This window comes from Fusarium keratoplasticum, chromosome 5 (assembly GCF_025433545.1).
Source record: "Fusarium keratoplasticum isolate Fu6.1 chromosome 5, whole genome shotgun sequence".
Classification (NCBI taxonomy): domain Eukaryota; kingdom Fungi; phylum Ascomycota; class Sordariomycetes; order Hypocreales; family Nectriaceae; genus Fusarium; species Fusarium keratoplasticum.
This window is the reverse complement of record NC_070533.1, coordinates 3,629,154-3,646,557: the sequence shown is the minus strand read 5'-3', so window position 1 is coordinate 3,646,557 and position 17,404 is coordinate 3,629,154. Positions and strand designations below refer to the sequence as shown.

General features: G+C 51.0%; 5 protein-coding genes across 5 annotated transcripts; 3 read left to right on the top strand and 2 right to left on the bottom strand.

The window, feature by feature from the left end:
* Nucleotides 1-1,681: 1,681 nt before the first annotated feature.
* On the top strand, nucleotides 1,682-5,227 carry NCS57_00778600 (uncharacterized protein; the record flags this gene model as incomplete). Its single annotated transcript, XM_053057628.1, has 7 exons — nucleotides 1,682-3,532; nucleotides 3,594-3,608; nucleotides 3,694-3,909; nucleotides 3,960-4,365; nucleotides 4,421-4,650; nucleotides 4,705-5,001; nucleotides 5,051-5,227. The coding sequence occupies 7 exons, from the start codon at nucleotides 1,682-1,684 to the stop codon at nucleotides 5,225-5,227; spliced, it is 3,192 nt and encodes a 1,063-aa protein (XP_052913823.1).
* A 684-nt stretch (nucleotides 5,228-5,911) lies between these two features.
* Nucleotides 5,912-6,719, bottom strand: NCS57_00778500 (uncharacterized protein; the record flags this gene model as incomplete). Its single annotated transcript, XM_053057627.1, has 2 exons — nucleotides 5,912-6,450; nucleotides 6,503-6,719. 2 exons carry the CDS (start codon nucleotides 6,717-6,719, stop codon nucleotides 5,912-5,914), a joined length of 756 nt encoding a protein of 251 aa, XP_052913822.1.
* Nucleotides 6,720-8,445: 1,726 nt separating this feature from the next.
* Nucleotides 8,446-10,618, bottom strand: NCS57_00778400 (HET domain-containing protein; the record flags this gene model as incomplete). Its single annotated transcript, XM_053057626.1, has 2 exons — nucleotides 8,446-10,040; nucleotides 10,123-10,618. The coding sequence occupies 2 exons, from the start codon at nucleotides 10,616-10,618 to the stop codon at nucleotides 8,446-8,448; spliced, it is 2,091 nt and encodes a 696-aa protein (XP_052913821.1).
* Nucleotides 10,619-13,587: 2,969 nt separating this feature from the next.
* Nucleotides 13,588-14,396, top strand: NCS57_00778300 (RNase H type-1 domain-containing protein; the record flags this gene model as incomplete). The annotated part of the gene is made up of 2 exons (XM_053057625.1): nucleotides 13,588-13,797; nucleotides 13,851-14,396. 2 exons carry the CDS (start codon nucleotides 13,588-13,590, stop codon nucleotides 14,394-14,396), a joined length of 756 nt encoding a protein of 251 aa, XP_052913820.1.
* Nucleotides 14,397-16,562: 2,166 nt separating this feature from the next.
* NCS57_00778200 (uncharacterized protein) lies at nucleotides 16,563-16,992 on the top strand (the record flags this gene model as incomplete). The annotated part of the gene is made up of 3 exons (XM_053057624.1): nucleotides 16,563-16,686; nucleotides 16,741-16,825; nucleotides 16,875-16,992. 3 exons carry the CDS (start codon nucleotides 16,563-16,565, stop codon nucleotides 16,990-16,992), a joined length of 327 nt encoding a protein of 108 aa, XP_052913819.1.
* Nucleotides 16,993-17,404: the final 412 nt, after the last annotated feature.

The window sequence follows — 17,404 nt, the reverse complement described above, 5'->3', positions numbered from 1 at the left end:
ATATCCAGACGCTGCCCTACTATGCGCTTGTCCTTGCCACTGGCCTGCGTACACCGTCTCCCACCACCTCGCTCCACAATGATTATACAACAAGCAAAGCTGCTATTGAGGATCTGAATAAGAAGATGGCTTCAGCCACGTCTGTCGTCGTCTCTGGCGGTGGACCCACGGGCGTGGAAACGGCAGGCGAAGTTGGACACTTCCTCAACGGCTCCGCCGGCTGGTTCAGCTCCCGTCCCTCCAACCCCAAGGCCAAAGTCACCTTGGTCACCAAGGGGGACAAGCTTTTGCCTGTCCTCAGTGAGGCACGTGCCCTCGAGGCCGAGGCGTTACTCAATGGGGTTGGCGTTGACGTTGTGTACGGCGTCAGTGTCGTCTCGTCTGTCACCGATGCCGATGGCAAGACCACCGTCAGTCTATCCAACGGGGAAGAATGGACTGCCGACGTGTACATCCCCGCCTGGGGGACCACGCCCAACAGTGAGTACGCTCCTGCGCATCTCAAGAACGATCAAGGCTATATCAAGACCAACGGAACAACTCTTCGTGCCGATGCTGCTGGTCCTCGCGTATATGTGGCTGGCGATGTCGGTGACTATTCCCGTGGAGGCTTCCACAACCTTTATACCGCCCTGCCCGTTCTGGCCACCAACATCAAGCGTGATCTGCTCGCAGCAGCCTCCGATAAGCTGGATGCAAAGCCTGAAGGCCTGGATCGCCCCTTTAATCCGAACAAGTCCGAGACGCAAGCCGTTCCCATTGGGCCCTGGGGTGTGGGTGCCGTGAATGGGTGGCGGCTTCCAAGCTTCCTTATTTGGCTCCTCAAGGGTCGCAATTATATGATTGGCAATATTCCCATGACCGTGAATGGTGATATGGTCAAGAGGGATAATACCGTGTGGAAGCAATAGTCTATGAGACTACCAGTCTAGACTAGACGGGGGAATATGTGCTGTAGAACATATACAGTGCCTGAGTGATGGATTGTCCTGTACTGAAGTGATATGGAGCTTAATGTTTCTATATAGTAGTTGAGGATATGGTTCGAATAAAGGCTCAAATTGATTGCGGTCGAAAATTAGTATGGTGATAGGGAACAAGGCACGCATGAATATGCATTGCAAGATCACAGAGGTATGCGAATACAATGATAACAATGATAGAAGTAATCTTCTTATAAGACCGACCTTTTGATCTCGTTTTAATTGATCTGAGTTCGCTCCGTCCAGCGCGCCCTGGCATCCGGCCCCCAATTCCACTGCTGAGTCCCTCAGCTGCAGGATCAAGCCCGGTAATCAGGCAGCAGGCTCGGGCGATACGCTTTTCGGAACAGTGAAATGCAGTCCAGGCATGGATGCGAAAGGGAACTAAGCGAACCCAGAACGGAGACCAGCGTGGATTCGCCAGCAACAGCGTGCAGTGGGACGATGTGTCTGGGATGCTTGCTGGATCCAATCTTACGCCAAGAAACAGGCTTATTCCCCCTCTTCCCTGTCATACACCGGCAAACCAAAGTTCTTTTTCTATGCCTATATAGCTCCGTTCATTGGCTTCTGAAAAGTTGTTCTCTATCATACTCATCTTCGACCTAAGAATGACCGAGGAAAACAGACCGAGCCTCCATCCGGGCGATGATGACCAGCCCCTCAGTAGCGAGACGGCTCAAGTCAACTCAGACACAATGAACCCCGTCCCCCCAACTCCGCGAACCGAGAAACCTAGCAGCGGACCGTCTCCAGGACCTGACCCCGACCCACCTTCTTGCTCTTCATCCTCATCGTCGTCATCACCATCGGCGGCGAGCGACGAGAAGACTGAGTTGCACAAGTTCCTCCAGATCATAAAAAATGATGAGGGAAATGCAGACCGTCTCAAAGCGGTTCTCGATGGACTGGAAAAAGATCAGATCCGACAGCGCTCCCACCATGATGGCAATAAGAACGCTATGCACATGGCAGTTGACCGCGGCATGTTGTGGGCGGTCAGACAACTGCTGGACTATACACCAGACGACACCTCACTCTTATCCGAGACTGATGAAGACGGGCGACAGCCTCTTCACTTCGCGTGTTTGAGGGGACACACAGATATTGCTGACCTGCTTTTGCAGCGTGGAGCGGACATTGACGCCAGAGGGAATGCTAGAGCCACTCCTCTTGATGATGCATGCTTCAAAGGCCACAAGGATGTTGTCGAGCTCCTTCTATCCCGTGGGGCCAACACTCAAGTGTTGGATAAAAACCTGTGGTCTCCAATCCGAACAGCAGTCGGATACCAGCACCTAGACATTGTTGAAATTCTTCTGAATGAGAATCCGGCCAAAATCAGCGAGGGAGACAAGCACGGGGAGACACCATTGCATGTGGCGAGTGGGAAAGGATTTGTCGATATCATGAACCTTCTTCTGGAAAGAGGAGCCGACATCGACAAGCCCGACAATGACCGAGAAACACCATTGCACAGTGCGTGTCGAAATGGGTGGGAGAGATCTGCTCGTCTTCTTTTGAAGGAACAAGCCAAGACCGACAGGACCGATAACCAGGGGGAGACGCCATTGCACGCAGCGAGCCGAAAAGGTCACGAGAGAGTTGTTGCAGTTCTTCTGGAAGAGCATGCAGCGATAGATGTGACTGACGACAACGGGAAAACACCATTATGCGCGGCGAGCGAACAAGGACATGTCGAATGCGTCAACACCCTCTGCGAAGCCGGGGCGGATTGCAACATCCAAGCCGGCCGAGACGGGGGAGATAACACGGCACTCCACTACGCATTTGAGCCTTCCGAGAAGGAAGATGAAAGCCCTGATGACAGGAAGAAAAGCCAGTCCCGCATCGTGGCAAAGCTCTTGGCGCATGGTGCTGATCCTGCGATTCAGAACGAAGGAGCAGACACGGCGTTGCATCTGGCGGCGAAAACTGGCAACTGGAGCGCATACAAAGGCATCCTAGAGGTGATGAAAGAAGGTGAGAATAGGCTCAGAAACGAGTGGGAAAACACAGCTTTGGGCCTGGCACTCAAATCACACCCTGCTGACATCTTGGGGTTGATGATGGACTCGGAGAGCGCAAGCATGTTCGACTCGGGAGATGAAGTAGAGGCACTCCTCTGGGCGGCCCAAAACGAAGAAAACCACCATTACTTGGAGAGTCTTTTTGAAGAGAGGAAGCATCTCAGGGATAAGATGCCTCCCACCGACACGAGCCGCTGGAGCGCAATTCAATGGGCAACCTATCTGGAACTGCCCGAGGTGCTCGCATTGCTGCGGAATTCTACTCCAACCATCACATCCGGAGAGGAGAAACCCGAGATACCAACAGCTGGTGCCGAACAAGAGGAATTCTTGAAGCACTGGGGTCCAAAGGCGGCGGTTACTGAATGCAGAGTCCAAGATGACGAGTCGACCCTCTTGACCGAATTCCGCAGCGTCCAAGATGTCATTTATGGCACTGGGCCGGTACTAACCACAGCCCCGAAGGTAGAGCGCCTTGGAGATGACCTTTTCACATGGGTTCATCTTCCCGCAACGAATGTAAGTGTTTGCGTGTCTTACCGAGTCCCAAATCGAGCGCTAAACTGACTTGTCTCTCTAGATTACCTGGATGAATGTGAGCTTGTCACAGGTTAAAGAGAGCCACCAGAAGTGTCTTGAGCTCTCTACTGAGAAGTTCATCTCGCTGATTGATCTTACAGGACCTCTTGAAAAGAATCTTGATCGAGGAGCCATCATGCGTGAACGACTCACGGTCGAACAACGTTGAGAGGGTGAATGCATTCTTCGAATCCAGCTGGTCCCAGATACCAGACGCAACATCTGAGTCGCGGATCATGAAGCCTCTATGCACCACTGAGCCGCTGCCCCAAACGAAGGACGCTTACAGCTCTGACCGCTTTCTTCAAGCCATTTATGTGAGTATCCCTCATTAAGGTCAGCCCTTGAGTTCTCATTTTCCATCTAGATGCCATATCTCGCCTTGTCAAGACAACAACGAGGCCAGTACCACACTGGGAACGATGATTGCAAGGGCAAACAGTCGCAGAAGGAACAGGAGAAGGCATGCAAACAAGAGGAGGAGAACAACGGAAGGGGTCAGAACGAGGTCGACCTACAAGGAGCTTACGACGCATACTATGGCTTGCTGAAGTGCTACGAAGGCAACGTCATCCATGGTTCGGCAACTCTTGATGAGTTCTTCGACGGCTCTTCCCGGCTCACCCAGCAACAAGCACCCCTGCACGAGGATCGACCACAAAGGAATGAACACCAAGTTGTGACAAAGAGCATACACCCAGAAAGTGTAGCCGAAAGGTCTGACTGGACCCTTGTTAGGGTGAATCAGCTGTGGGTGTGGGTAATCGGTCATAGTATGTCGACAACCCCTGTGCCGAGGAGCAGATTTTGTTGACACTTCGTACTTAGAATGGTTGATCACGGCGACTACACATCCAATTGACCAAGCCGAAGATCCATTCCTAACAGATGCGATTGAACACATCGAAAAGCGAGCAAGACGGGTGCGATCCCCGCTTGAGATGGCAAAGGCAGTCTTCGCGTACTGTGTCGATGCCTACGACCGACCGCCAAAGTCGACGGTCTACGAAACAGACCATTCCATCCATCAGATCTTTTCTGACTCGATCAACAAGATTGTACGCCCCTCTGCGCAGGCATAGATATTGTGATAACCTTCTAACCTCTCCCAGGCTAGGAAAGACGCCAAGCTATTCGAAGATTTCTGTGAGCTCATGGAAGCGAAACAACCGACGGGAAAAGACGGGCCAGAAGGAAAAGAGATGGGGACGAAGGCTCCCGCGAGGCTTTCGGCCAAAATCAGAAACATCCGCGATGAGCTTCAAATGCTCCGAGCAATTGGTAAACATCAAATGAGGGTTTGGAAGAAGCTGAAGAATGGGTCCTCGGTGGACAACCGGCGATGGGAGAGCCACGTCATGAGCGACATTGATGACATGATCGAATCTGCTGATCGCATCAAGTCAAATGTAAGGTGCATTTGTGGTACGCTTGACCTTGCTGACTTTTACGCAATAGGTTGAAATGACGCTCTCTCTTGCCCAGAGGCAGATTGCAAACAACCAAGCGAAGGAGAGTCTGAAGCATGGCGAGATCGCCAACGAGCAAGCGAGACAGAGCTTCCAACAAGGCCGGATGGTCACGATTTTTACCGCCATTACAGCGTTCTGCGTAGGTGTTCATGACCTCATCTGAACCGAGTTTCCAAGTAACAAGGGTCGCCTAGTTAACGTCATCTTCTCTGTTGTCCCTTTTTGCCATGGACGTTGACTCTTTTCGTAAGGTCCCATATTGGGAATCGTTCCTAATTTGTAAGGCATTCTTCCCTTGTCAGATACTATTAACCAGGATTGTTCCTTACGCTCTTTTCTCCCAAGGTCTTGTCTTGGCGGCCCTTCTGTACATCTTGTGGCTCAGAGACATCGATCGAGGGGCTGATGTAGGAAGAAGCTCGAAGGAGGAACTGGATAACGCCCAAGATAAGGAGGAGAGGCGATTCATTAGTGAGAAGGAAGATTGGCATATCGTGCGTGGTGGGCTTGCCACGTGGCGAAGCCGGCGAAGGGAAAGCCCGTCTGAGGTGTAGCTAGAAGTGGCTATTGCATGTTGAATTTACTTACATAGAACTCACACTTCGTAGACTACTATAGAAACTGAAACGCTTTCTTCTCTACTTGATTGTCGTGGCTGCTGACACTACTGAACGGAAGCGGCCGGCTGGATGGGAGTTCTGAAGCACGAGGGCGAAGCCTCGTCTAGTGCCAGTTCATCTTATTATTCGATTCCTTGATCAGTCTAACACAGTTAAAATCTCAACACAGTCCTGGCGACTTCTAAATGCAAATACGAATGTCCTCAATTACTCTCAGGCTCTATCTATCATCCCGAGCTGCCCGTACTTGAACCCACAAACACAACCAACACTGCGGCGTAAGTAGCAGTGCAAACCAGCGTCTCAATGCTGGAGACCTTGACGACGAAAGAAAGACCTAAAGCAAAGAGGAGAACAAAGGCGGATACTGTAATCAAGCTCTTGGCATCAGACGGCTGAAGGGTCATGATAATCATGGGCACGACAAGGAACAGCCCCCCCGTGACAGCAACAGTGAAGCGCACAGATCGGTCGACCAGCTGTGAAAAGTCCTTAGGTAGTTTTCCGTCGTGGTACTCCTTGGATCTCTGGCGGCGTTCCTCCTTGGAGAACGTTAGTCGCGAGGGAAGATGCCTCATGAATGCATCACGCATTGGGTCGATCTTGGTTTCTGCGTCCTGGAAGAAGGCATAGTGTGAGGAAAATGGATCGTTGACATCCTCGGCTGACTGAAAGAATCTCTTAAGAAGAAGCTTTCTGTCTCTCGCCTCTGTCTCTTTGAGGCTCTTGTGTCCCTGAATAAAGCGATAGTCTCTGATGGTGGTAGCTGGGAAAGGATTAGCCCCGCCTCTGAATACGTGTTTGAAGTGATCGCGTACCATAGTCCCGTAGCGTTCTTTGGAGGATTTCCTGCTCTTGGCTGTTGATTTGGCCATGGGCATGAACCTGGCTCTTCAACCTGGCTAGTTTCACCTCTAACTGGGTGATGTTGAGCCGCTGCAGGAATTCGAATCGCAAAAAGTGAAATTCTTCCTCTTCATCAATTGATCTATTCACGTATGCTACGAGATTCCTCTCGTATGATTCCGGGTCCATGACTGAAGAAGAATGAAACGCCAGTGTGAGGTGCCTCAGAGGAGAAACAGCCTCATTTTCAAGCATGGGTATTTTTAGCTGCTGCCGTGACAGTCACACAACCACCAGAGCAGACAGGGGGCATCAGGCTCCCGACAGGCATTTAAGACACTTTTGGGCCTCAATGCAGTGATTCCTGGAGTGTCATTTCTCGCGAACTCCCGACTTCTTAGATGGTAGTTGTTTCGGCGACCCCAAGAGAGCATCAGCCCCATAGTCTCGTTCGGACTTCACAAACTCTTTAACGGGTTATGAATTACTGTGGCTAGCTGAAATTAGAAGAGATGAGGCCGCCATCAATTGAGTGAGTCTCTTGGCGCCTAGTGACGTGTTGCTCGCTGATTTCCTATCTTAAGTGGGAGCAACGATGGAGTCTTCGAGGACGCCCTCTGCAGGCTGTCATTGACAAGCACGAGGGATGAGGCAAACGCCGCAACAGAGAAGTTCTTACTAGATGCGAAGTCAAAAGCAGATGCACATTTCTCCCCAAGACTACAACCGAGGGGATTCTTAGACTGGGTCTTCCAAGATCTCTCGGAGCTCCCAGGTCTTTGCGCCTGGCACAGTCGAAAATTAAAACGGCTACTTTCGTTGGTTGGAGCGATAGTTACGACGACACTGTGATGATACAGGCCCTTGAGGGACCACTCACTGACTTCTTTAGTGGCGGTTTTGGCGATGACTTCCTCGTCTCCGTGAAAGACTACACATTCTACGCTGGTATTAAGCTAGGAGAATGCACGGAAGGGATAGACAACGATCTCTTATGCCGGGTTGAACGCCGGATTGAACGCAACACGGGGAACTACGACGCCATTGCAGATACGAATGCTGCTATGAGATCGCATAACCAAGACTCAACAGCGGTAGAAGCTCTGTACGCTGTCGAGGCACGCCTGGAAGAATGGAAGTGCTGCATCCATTCTATGCGCACTAAAGAAAGCAAGTTCCAGAAAATGAAACTCAAGATCATCCACTTCTTCGGCAACGACAAGAGGCCCAGCGTCGATGATCAGAACAAGATGTCGCTATGTGCGAGTCCTAAGGAATTCGAAAACTTGATCAAGAGCATGCAAACCCTTATCGAGAAAGTAAGGAGGGAACTACCGGGATACGCGAATGGTGAGGCCATCTAGAACGATTCGTTATGAATGCGGCTACTGACATGAAGACCTGCCAAGTTACCGCTCGCCGGCATGAACACGCACTCACTGTCCTTCTGGATGACATTAGTCTCCGAATGAAACAGACAAATGGTCCGGGACCGGCAATAACGGGGCAGTCGGGTTCGACCGCCTACCAGAGGGCTCAGGCTCTGGAGTTGAGGGTCCAAGATTGGGTACGGCATGAGATGGGATTCTGCGAGTTCCGAAATGAAATATAAAGACTAATGATCGAGAGATTACATCAGCGCGAGAGGGAGGTAGGCGACAGATAATATTTCAAATAAGACAAGGTATAGGATGAAAAGGGTGAGAGGAGATAGTTAGCTATCATCTATAAATCTAGATGATACCATAATACCGGTCTACCTTCGTCGCTTTTGACCCCCATTTCAGCTGCTGGCTCTCCTCTTACCGCACGAGAAGCCTTAGCAGGTTTTCTGCTGAGAAACAGTCACCCAAGCCACCCGGCACTTGACATCATCATATTCCCTAGTATTAATAACATGTCGGATTTTAATCTATTAGATTATAGTGATAGTCTCTTTCTCGAAGTCTTCCCGCCCTTCTGGAGACCACCCGGCATCAGTCTCAAGAAACCCAACCCGTCGATAACGATTATCCCAGCCCGGTTCCTTGACCAAAATGAGAGAATAGAACCATCCTCTCATCATCCCTTTCCCATAACCGAGAGTCAAGCACCAGAGTGTTGGGGATTGTTTCCCTTTACAGGAGCGAAGGCTCGGGGAGACACCAATGGAGTCCATCTTATAATCAATCCGGCCATGCTCCCTGTGCAAGTCTTCCTTCGACACCTGAGTAAGGTGTCCCCGGATCTCGAGCAAGCCGCCCGTAACAGCCCCATACGGGTCCCGAGGATATGCCAAATCCACACTGCAGCTGATGACTTCAGCCGCGCTGTCCACGAGTCTCCGGCCTACATACTCGATCGTGCCCTGCACAGAAGCCCAAGACCAAGACGGGCTGCCTGACTTGCACGCTTCTGGGCGGGGGAATCGATGTATACTCCACATCAGATCGAAGGCCAAGTTTTGTCTCCAAAGCCCTGCTAGATAATCACTCTTCAGCCTGGGAGCCAACAGTCGGGCGATGGCGGAGATGCCAGGAAGTTTGTCCGTTGCGACGGTGAGGTTGCGCTTGGTGTAGTTTTCCACTAGGAGACACCATTGCTCTTGTAAAACCTCCAAGTCATCACCTGAGCGTGAGGGACGGCCTTCATCGCCTCCTATAGAAATGAAGTTGTAACCGCAATCTACAAGTGCCGGAAACCACCGGCTCTCGTTAGGAGGCCCGTACACATTCTCAATGTGAATCTCGTTAGCGGCTCTGGGGTGCTCGGCCGTTTCTGGTCCAAAGCCAGCTTGGCATTTCCAGATGACATCCATGCCGGTAAAGATGAGAAGTCGAGGTGTGAGCATCGCCTCTTGGAGCGTCCACGCTCGGTCGTTGATGGGCTGTGGGTATGCCCCAATCATGGCCCAGTAGGGTCCCTCCCTAGACAGTAGAACGGAACCCTTGGTGCTCTTGTCCACGCGAATGGGGAGAAAGAAGAGTCCCGTATCGTTTACTGGCAGTCGCTTGAGAAAACCGGCCCTGCAAGTCAACGCGCTGGCTGCCGAGATCGTGAAGCAACTGTTGAAGTAGATCTGGAACATCTTTGCCATCTCTCGAGCAACGTCTTCCTTTTCGTCTTGCACGATGCAAAGTGAGTCAATCCATATGTATCTTACTCCAACGGACCGGGCCACTTGGAAGGCGTCTCGGATGGTCTGTGGTAGCTCTTCGTATGGTAACTCTCGAAGATATGCGGCATACTTCTCGCGGGTAGTCTTGTGAAGCTGGTCACCGCCCCAGCAATAGCTCAGGGCGCAATATTGTCCTGTTTTGCCGAGGGTCTCGCACAAGCGCGCCGAAACGTCGACCCCCAGTGGTGAGACCATGATGACCCTCGTTGGTAGCTCTCTCGGGGCGTTACCGGGGCATTCTGGATGGTTGTCAACGCATTCACCCAGCCACTGTCGTACGGCCCCAAAGGTTTCGTCCGACCCGAACTCTGCGAGTGTTGCCTGAGCATGGATGAGTTTGGATGCCGGGTTGTCTGTGGGAATAGTGAGAGGTAGCTCAAGTAGGGGAGGGCAGTGGCGAAAACCTACCGGGTGTTGTGTGTAAACACCACCTACGGCCTATCAACAGGCCATTTGAGTCGTAGACAGCTAGATGTTTGTCTTCGGAGTGAAACTTGATCCTGAATTCGAGTCTCTCTTCCATCGGAGGAAACCAACCGGCTCGCGGCCCTGAAAACATGGTGACGTAGTCTGGGTCCTCATCAGGTTCCGCAGATTGTGATCCCACCTCACTCTCCTGTTCGCTTTCCTCGTAGCTCTCATCCGCACTCCCCTCACAGTCATTCTCCTGGCCAATCGTTTCGTGTTGGCGATCTGGAGAGCAGCTCTTCCTGTACGCTCTATCATTCTGCACGATGTCTGTACAGAATTCACAACTCTCAATAGCTCCTCGCTCGATCTCTTCCCGTGTCCGCGTGAAGTAGTAACCCTCATCATTCGTCCATATCTGGCTTTGGATATTGTCATCGACGTTTGGGTCGTCAGCACTGGGGAAGATTCCCTTGCATAGGGCGCAAAGCTTGAAAGGAGGAAACTCTTCGATTATGGCCATGCTTCCTGGCACAAAAGACCCTGTGACAAACTAAAGGAGCTCTAAAGCGTAGACTGCAGGGTCAGGACTGTGGTTGAGCAAGAATTGAGTGATGATGGCCCCGCTACGATCTCCCAAGCGGGGTGTCTGCGCCTCGACTGAACGAGGGATCTGACAAGAGGGCAGCAGTCGCGAATTTCATTGGTCAATGCGGCCGAGGTCGTATCTAAAATTGCAAAAGTCCATGAGGGGTAAAGCATCAATGTATCAGCAAATTCCCAGTTAAAAGTTGAAGATTTCGCAACCCCAGGGTGGCTGATATGGTCGAGGCAGCCTGGTCCAGAGCTCTCAATTCGGAGGGACTATACTATTAGTCAACACCTGCTATCAATACCTAAGTAATAGTTGCAGCCGATCTAATCCTTAAACACTCTTTCAGGATTTAATTCATTTATTCGGTCTAACAATACTTGGGCAAGTCTCAAGCGCGCGAGAAATCACTCAAGGGTCAGGTAGACCGTCAATCCTTGCCCGTCTCTGGGCTGCCCTCTCCCTATTCCTCTGCGCCTCCACAATCGTACTCCCAAGCATCGCCATGGGCGGAGGAGCCACTCTCTTGCGAAAAAAGCAATCTGGGCGATGTCCTACATGACCGGACCTTGCGATTCTCCAGTCAGCCAGACACTCCCAGCAGAACTCGTAGCGGCAGGCTCGACATGTCATGTGAAAACAGCCTGTGCCCTTTTCGATCGGGATGTTGCAGTTGGGGCAGGGCTTGGTCTTTTCGGCCAACCAGCTTTCTGTTTCCTTGTCGCCGTCTTTTCTTCGCAGGTCGTATTCGTCGCAGGTGAGGTCTTGATGCCATGGACAGTGGTGTTTAAAACACATGACAAAACCACACACGCTACAGAGGATTCGGTTTCCATATGGGGAATCCGGGTCCAAGTCGTCGTAGATCTGGCCATTGGTGCATCTCCCGCGAAGACATCTCCGAAAATTGGCCTCCATTGCCAGACTAGTGTTGAGGCCAAGTTGATCATACAGGGCAAAGGTGTCTGGGTCGGATAGAAGCCAGACCTGCGTGTGGGTGTATACATGATCACAGCCTGGATTAGGACACTTGAGATCGTTGTATGCTGCAGATCCTCGTGACTCAAGCTGAGATTTGATATTGTAACAGAGACAGAGTACGCAAACGTCCATGTCGTGGTGTTCGCTGCATTGTTGAAGGGCGGGCGGAAATGGAAAGGAATCCTGAACATTTGTATAAGTCTCGACGCAGATCGTACACTGCTTGCTCATCTCTTTCGTGGCTTTATCGCCGGTCGTCGTCGTCGTTGTGGTCTGCGACTTACTTCCCTCCCTTTGTCTCTCCTGTCTCTGACGTTGCTTTAGTAGTTGTAGGAGTCCGGCGCGCACAAAGCTTTCTGGTCTCTCTGGCTCCACTCCGACAAATTGATGTTGTGCTTCTTGTCGCATGAGTTCATTCTCCAGCACTAGTTGAACGTTCTGAACGCGGAGTTCTGTTTCGTGTCTCCGTTGGAACTGTTCTTGACGGCGTTCTTGCTCTCTCTGGCGCTGGTGTTGTCTTTCTTCTCCTATGGTCCTCATAAACCTCTCATCTCTCTCCCTCCTCCTGGCTTGTTTCGTGGTTTGGGCTGACTGCTCTTCTTCTGGTTGACGGGCCCTAGGTTGCCTCCCGTCTGTAAAAGAAGATACTGCTCCCTGATTTGTCTGATTGGGGCTTTCACTTGATTCTCTTGCGCGCCCCGTTAGAGAACAACCTCTCAATCGCCTTGATATGATAAGGATCCGGTCGTGTTGCTCGCCCCCCTCCGGCTGTTGGTGATCCCTCGGTTGTTCCGTCCACGTTCGTAGTGGCTCATTTTCCGGTACAAACTGAGAATTGGTTATCCTCGGTTGTGGCAAGAAATTCAGAATTGACCCATAAGTTTGATCGTCTAGTCTTTGCGTGTGCTCCGACCGTAGTGCCCGGTGCCTCCGGTCAAGCTCAGGGCGGCCACGGCAGCTGGTGCAAAGAGGGTTCTGGGAGGGATTGCCAAAGTAAGAACCATCAAGCAGGCCCAGGCGGGCAACGATACGGGCTGACTGCTGCTGGGCGGCACCACATTCAGAGCAGCTGAATACTCCGCAGGCACAAACGACGTGGTGAGTTGGCGCGCAAGCGCACGCGGGTCCTCCAGTGCCGCTCATGTTGGTGCGTCTTCCTTTTCCAACATTCAAAGATGGGTAAAGGTGGGAGATGAAGCGATGGAAGAGCAAAGCTTTTTGTATGCTCGAAGGAATCGTGTCATCATTCGGCTGGGTGGGCAGGTTCTGTAGATGGGCCGAAAGGGATGCATGAGGCTATAGTGGCTGAAGTCAAGAAGTAAAGATGAGACCAGTCGAAACGATTCTCAAAAAGGGTTACTGAGTAGTTATTCAAGCTTTCTTGCAAGTAATGATTTTTCGTCTCTCTCGCTTTCTCGTTTCTGTTTACAAGACCACTTCCACCCTATATCTATATCGTCATCCTGGTTCTGATCTCATTTGCCGGTGTCCCAACATCATCCCGTCATAGTGCTTGAAAAGAAAAGGCAATCAGAAAACATAAATTTGACAAATTTAAGTAAAACTTAAAAGCAAACAATTCCGAGGCACCAAAGACTTCTCAACCCCTACAACATGGGCCCTATGGCGTGGCCTCTACTTCGTCGTGCGGTTGACCAAGTTGAGGTCTGCAAAATAAAACAACAAACTGAAAAATACAGATCAAAACATTTTCCCATCATATCATAGTAAAGTAGGTAGGTACAGAGTTTGTTCACAGCCGTTATCTGTGCCAACAAATGCGGAAAGCGTGATGGCAGCACCCCAGCGTCCGAGACATCAGTCACGTGACAGGACACACTACACGCGCAGTGACGTTCAACTTCATCACAGTCAAAATTGATCCTCACCCATACAAAGCCCGACCAGAAGTCTACAGCATGGACAGCCCCATTGAGCTCCCAGATGGGCGTCTAGCCTGTGGACGTCACGGCTTGCCCGTTTGCGGGTCCTGCTGCGTCGATTACACCTTCATGGATGATGAGCTCCCAGACTCGGCCGGAGAACTTAACATGCTTTCTAACCAAGGAGGCTCTGTGGTACACGATCACGATCGCCCGGGTCCGGGGTACTTTCGCCGGATTGACCCGGTAATCGATTGCCAACCCCTTCCGATGCGAGAACAGGGCTGCATATGAGGCAGAGGACGCGCCTACCCGTCCAAATTTGTCCCGCCATCAGCAGAGCTCTGCCTGGCGAACTATCCACAGCCGGCCTGGGCAGACGGGCAAGCCCTCATGTTTATCGCTTCATCCGCCGCAATAATCTAGACGAATTCCTAATCTTCGCTGATGGTGTCTGTCTCGAAAATGGTGGATCCAACCCAAGAGCAGGCTGGGCCATTTACTTCAAACCAGTAACCGACCGCGATTCAGGCATAGTTTCCGGACGTCTTGGGAAGTTCGGCCCCTGGGGCGACTACCACGAGCAGACGAACAACCGTGCTGAGCTCCGAGCCGTCCTGGCCGCCCTACGTTTCCGTTACTGGCCGGGCGAAGGTTTCACCAAGTTAGTCATTGCCACCGACTCAGAGTACGTCGTCAAAGGCGCCACCGAATGGGTGTCGGGATGGTTATGGAACGGATGGAGGACCAGCAACCGAGGGGCTGTGAAGAACAGGGATCTTTGGGAGGCACTACTTGGGGAATTCGAGCGGCTTGGGGAGCTCGGTTTAAAGGTTGAGTTTTGAAAGATACTAAGATCGCTGAATGTCATGGCGGATCGAGCGGCAAAGCGAGCTGCCGAAGATGAGGACCTGGATGATTACTGTGACGTTATGGGTGCACTCGTTTAGTTGGTCCTGATTCTTCTCCTTGGGGATTCAGGAGTCCTCGGATATTGATGAAGTTGTTATGGGCACAAAGGATGAAAGCCTCTGATCGGTGGGACGGGCTGGTGTATGGCTATGAATGGCGGGCAAGTGGTGAAAATGTTTCAGCATTACGGCAAGGATCAGGGAGGATTGATTTTACACCGAGTGTGTACCCAAAACTGATAAGATGATCAAGGATGACAGTAAGTACAATTGTGGTCCCAGGCCAGCATCACAGCCAAACTGTAATCCCTTGCCAGTTATGCCTATACATCCCATTTTCCGAATCTCTCCGTAAGATCTCATAGTCCTATCACAGCCACCGCAGGCGTAGAGCCATCCGAGAAGACCCAGCGGCAATCAGCACGGCCGCTACTTGGTCTTGCAGCAGCACCGCTTTGACAAAATTCCACAGTCGGTTCTAGCCATGTGGGAGAACTTGTAAGGCTTGCAGTAGTCCTCACACTTGCCGCTCCACGTCATGGAGCAGCTGCTTCGGTTCCAGCATGTCGCACGGGCTTCAACATCCCTGGACTTGATGTCTGGTGAGGGAGCGGCGATGACGGCGGCCGCGAGGAAGAGGAGATTAAACTTCATTTTGTGTAAATTGTGAAAATATCTCGATGTGGAACTGATTTGGTTGATTTCTCGTAGGGTTGGTGGTGTCGTGTGCTCCTCAGCTGGGAGGCTGGTAGTCTTATTTATACTCGTTTGGTACACAACTCGAAAGTCTATGTTGTATGATATTAAGTAAGGTATACTCAATGTGCATCCTTCTTGCATGTAGTGTTCTCGAGTTGCCGTATCTGGCTATTACTGTCACATCGGTGAGCCAGCTCAGCGCTTCGGAACATCGGGGCGTCCTGCCAAGGCACACCGGAAGGACAAGGTCCGAGATGCGAAAGTTCCCTGCATTCGTTCCCCGCTCCATCTTATCACTCATACTAACAGGGCGAGACCGTGCATTTAACCTCTTCGTTGTAGGACCTGCAGCGACTCTGCAAACGAACGCGGCACGTGCATATCATGAAGCTGATCGTGCCACGGCACAAGATTGATGCGAGCGGCCGACATCCGGAGGGGCTGACGTTGCAGTATGTAACTCAATACGCCGAATACGATGATCACCTTCCAGGATGATCATAAGGCTATGCGAGCAAGCGGCACTGTGCTTGAGTCCTCATCACGAGACCAATCTGAGCTTCCTGTCCTATTGGCCAGGAGGTATGCAAGACGCCCAATATCTGTTACGTTGTATGCATTTGAATAGTATCAATTGCATGATTCTCGGACCGCATGCCCTGAGACACCTTCCTTGGGCGGTTTCAATCCCGCCTCCCCATCAACATGATCATTCAGCTTCCGTGCCTCCATCAGTCTAGGCAATGTGCAGGAAACAGTATCATCGACCCTACAAATCATGTGCCACTTTGAATCGGCCAACTTCCTTCTCATAGAGGCGGAAGAAGTATCAGGCGTAGCAGTGAATAATACGGTTTGGTCATGTAGCATCCACGTCCGACGCTCAGGTGAGTCAGGTTTGGTCAACGATCGGCCGCTGTTGGATTCCTCCCACGGCGTGCAATTGCCGATGAGATTGGTATGCCGGCAGATCGCTTCCCGTATAAGATTAAACATAGGATTGAGACGGCCGCGTGGTGAAGTGGGTATTCATATTTGATGTTTCAGCTACTGCTCCTTGCCGTTACCAAGACCTTACGGATACCGCTTTTTCAGTCAATCAAGACGTTAGTCATATACGGATTCGAGCTAAGAAGCTATGGTAACAGAGTAACATTAATCTAACTCACTTGCTGCTCTGAATGTTACTGGCCAGCCTTATTGGGCATACATGAAGCTACCCCACAGAAACGCTGAGTAAACCGCTTACCGATCTTTTACTTAGCCAGCTGAAAGACGACATCACGAGAGACTCGAAAAGTGTAAATTATCTCGGCTATATAAGTATATGCTTTTTGATCTTAAGGTGATATATCCAACCACTCATCACTCCTCACTTCCAACAGTTACAAGCTCATCACCATGAAGTTCGCCGCTCTTCTCTCTCTTGCCGGTATGGCTCAGGCCATCACCATCGGCGTGTTCGAGAACCAAAAGAACGGCGGTGGCCAGTTCAAGGCTTTTGACACCCCCCACGCCACCTGCAGTAAGATGCGCATCTCACTAGATTCTTGACAATTTGCTGATTCCGTTATGCTAGGAAACCTTCTGGGAAACGACGCTTTCTGGAATGACCGCATTAGCTACATCCAGATCCCTCCTAACGTGTGGTGCCAGTTCTGGGAGTAAGTTTAACATCAATTCCATGACGGGAAAATCACTAACATATCTCAGCGATGCCAACTGCAAGGGAGCTAGCTTGGTCGTTCCCACGAGCAGTGGTGGAGTTGATGCCAACATCCCCGCCAACCACAATGACAAGATCACCTCGTTTGCTTGTTACAACAAGTAGTCCTGCGGTAATTTCTATTAAAAACTTGTTAGATTCTCCAGGCTCGAGGTCTTCCAAAAGATGGACTACTTGGAGGTCGAATAGGCGCCATGTTTGTTACAACTTGTCTCGCGGCGCAAGCTTAATACCATAGAACAAATAGAGACTTTATATGATCGATTAGTCAACAATTACCTCTATCTGTGCTCTTTCATAGACTGTTTCTCATTACGCCTGGTAAGCAGATTTATGGTTGCGGCGTTGCTGTGCTGAACATTGTGTTTGCCACGGCGCCCAACACTCTTGTCGACTGCAAGAAGGGACACTGAGATCATCAATGCTCTCGTCAATGCCCATCAAGAAAAAGACAGATGTCTCTTGACTAATCAAATCCCCAACGGAAGCAATTGCATCGAAAAATATTCCTATTTCG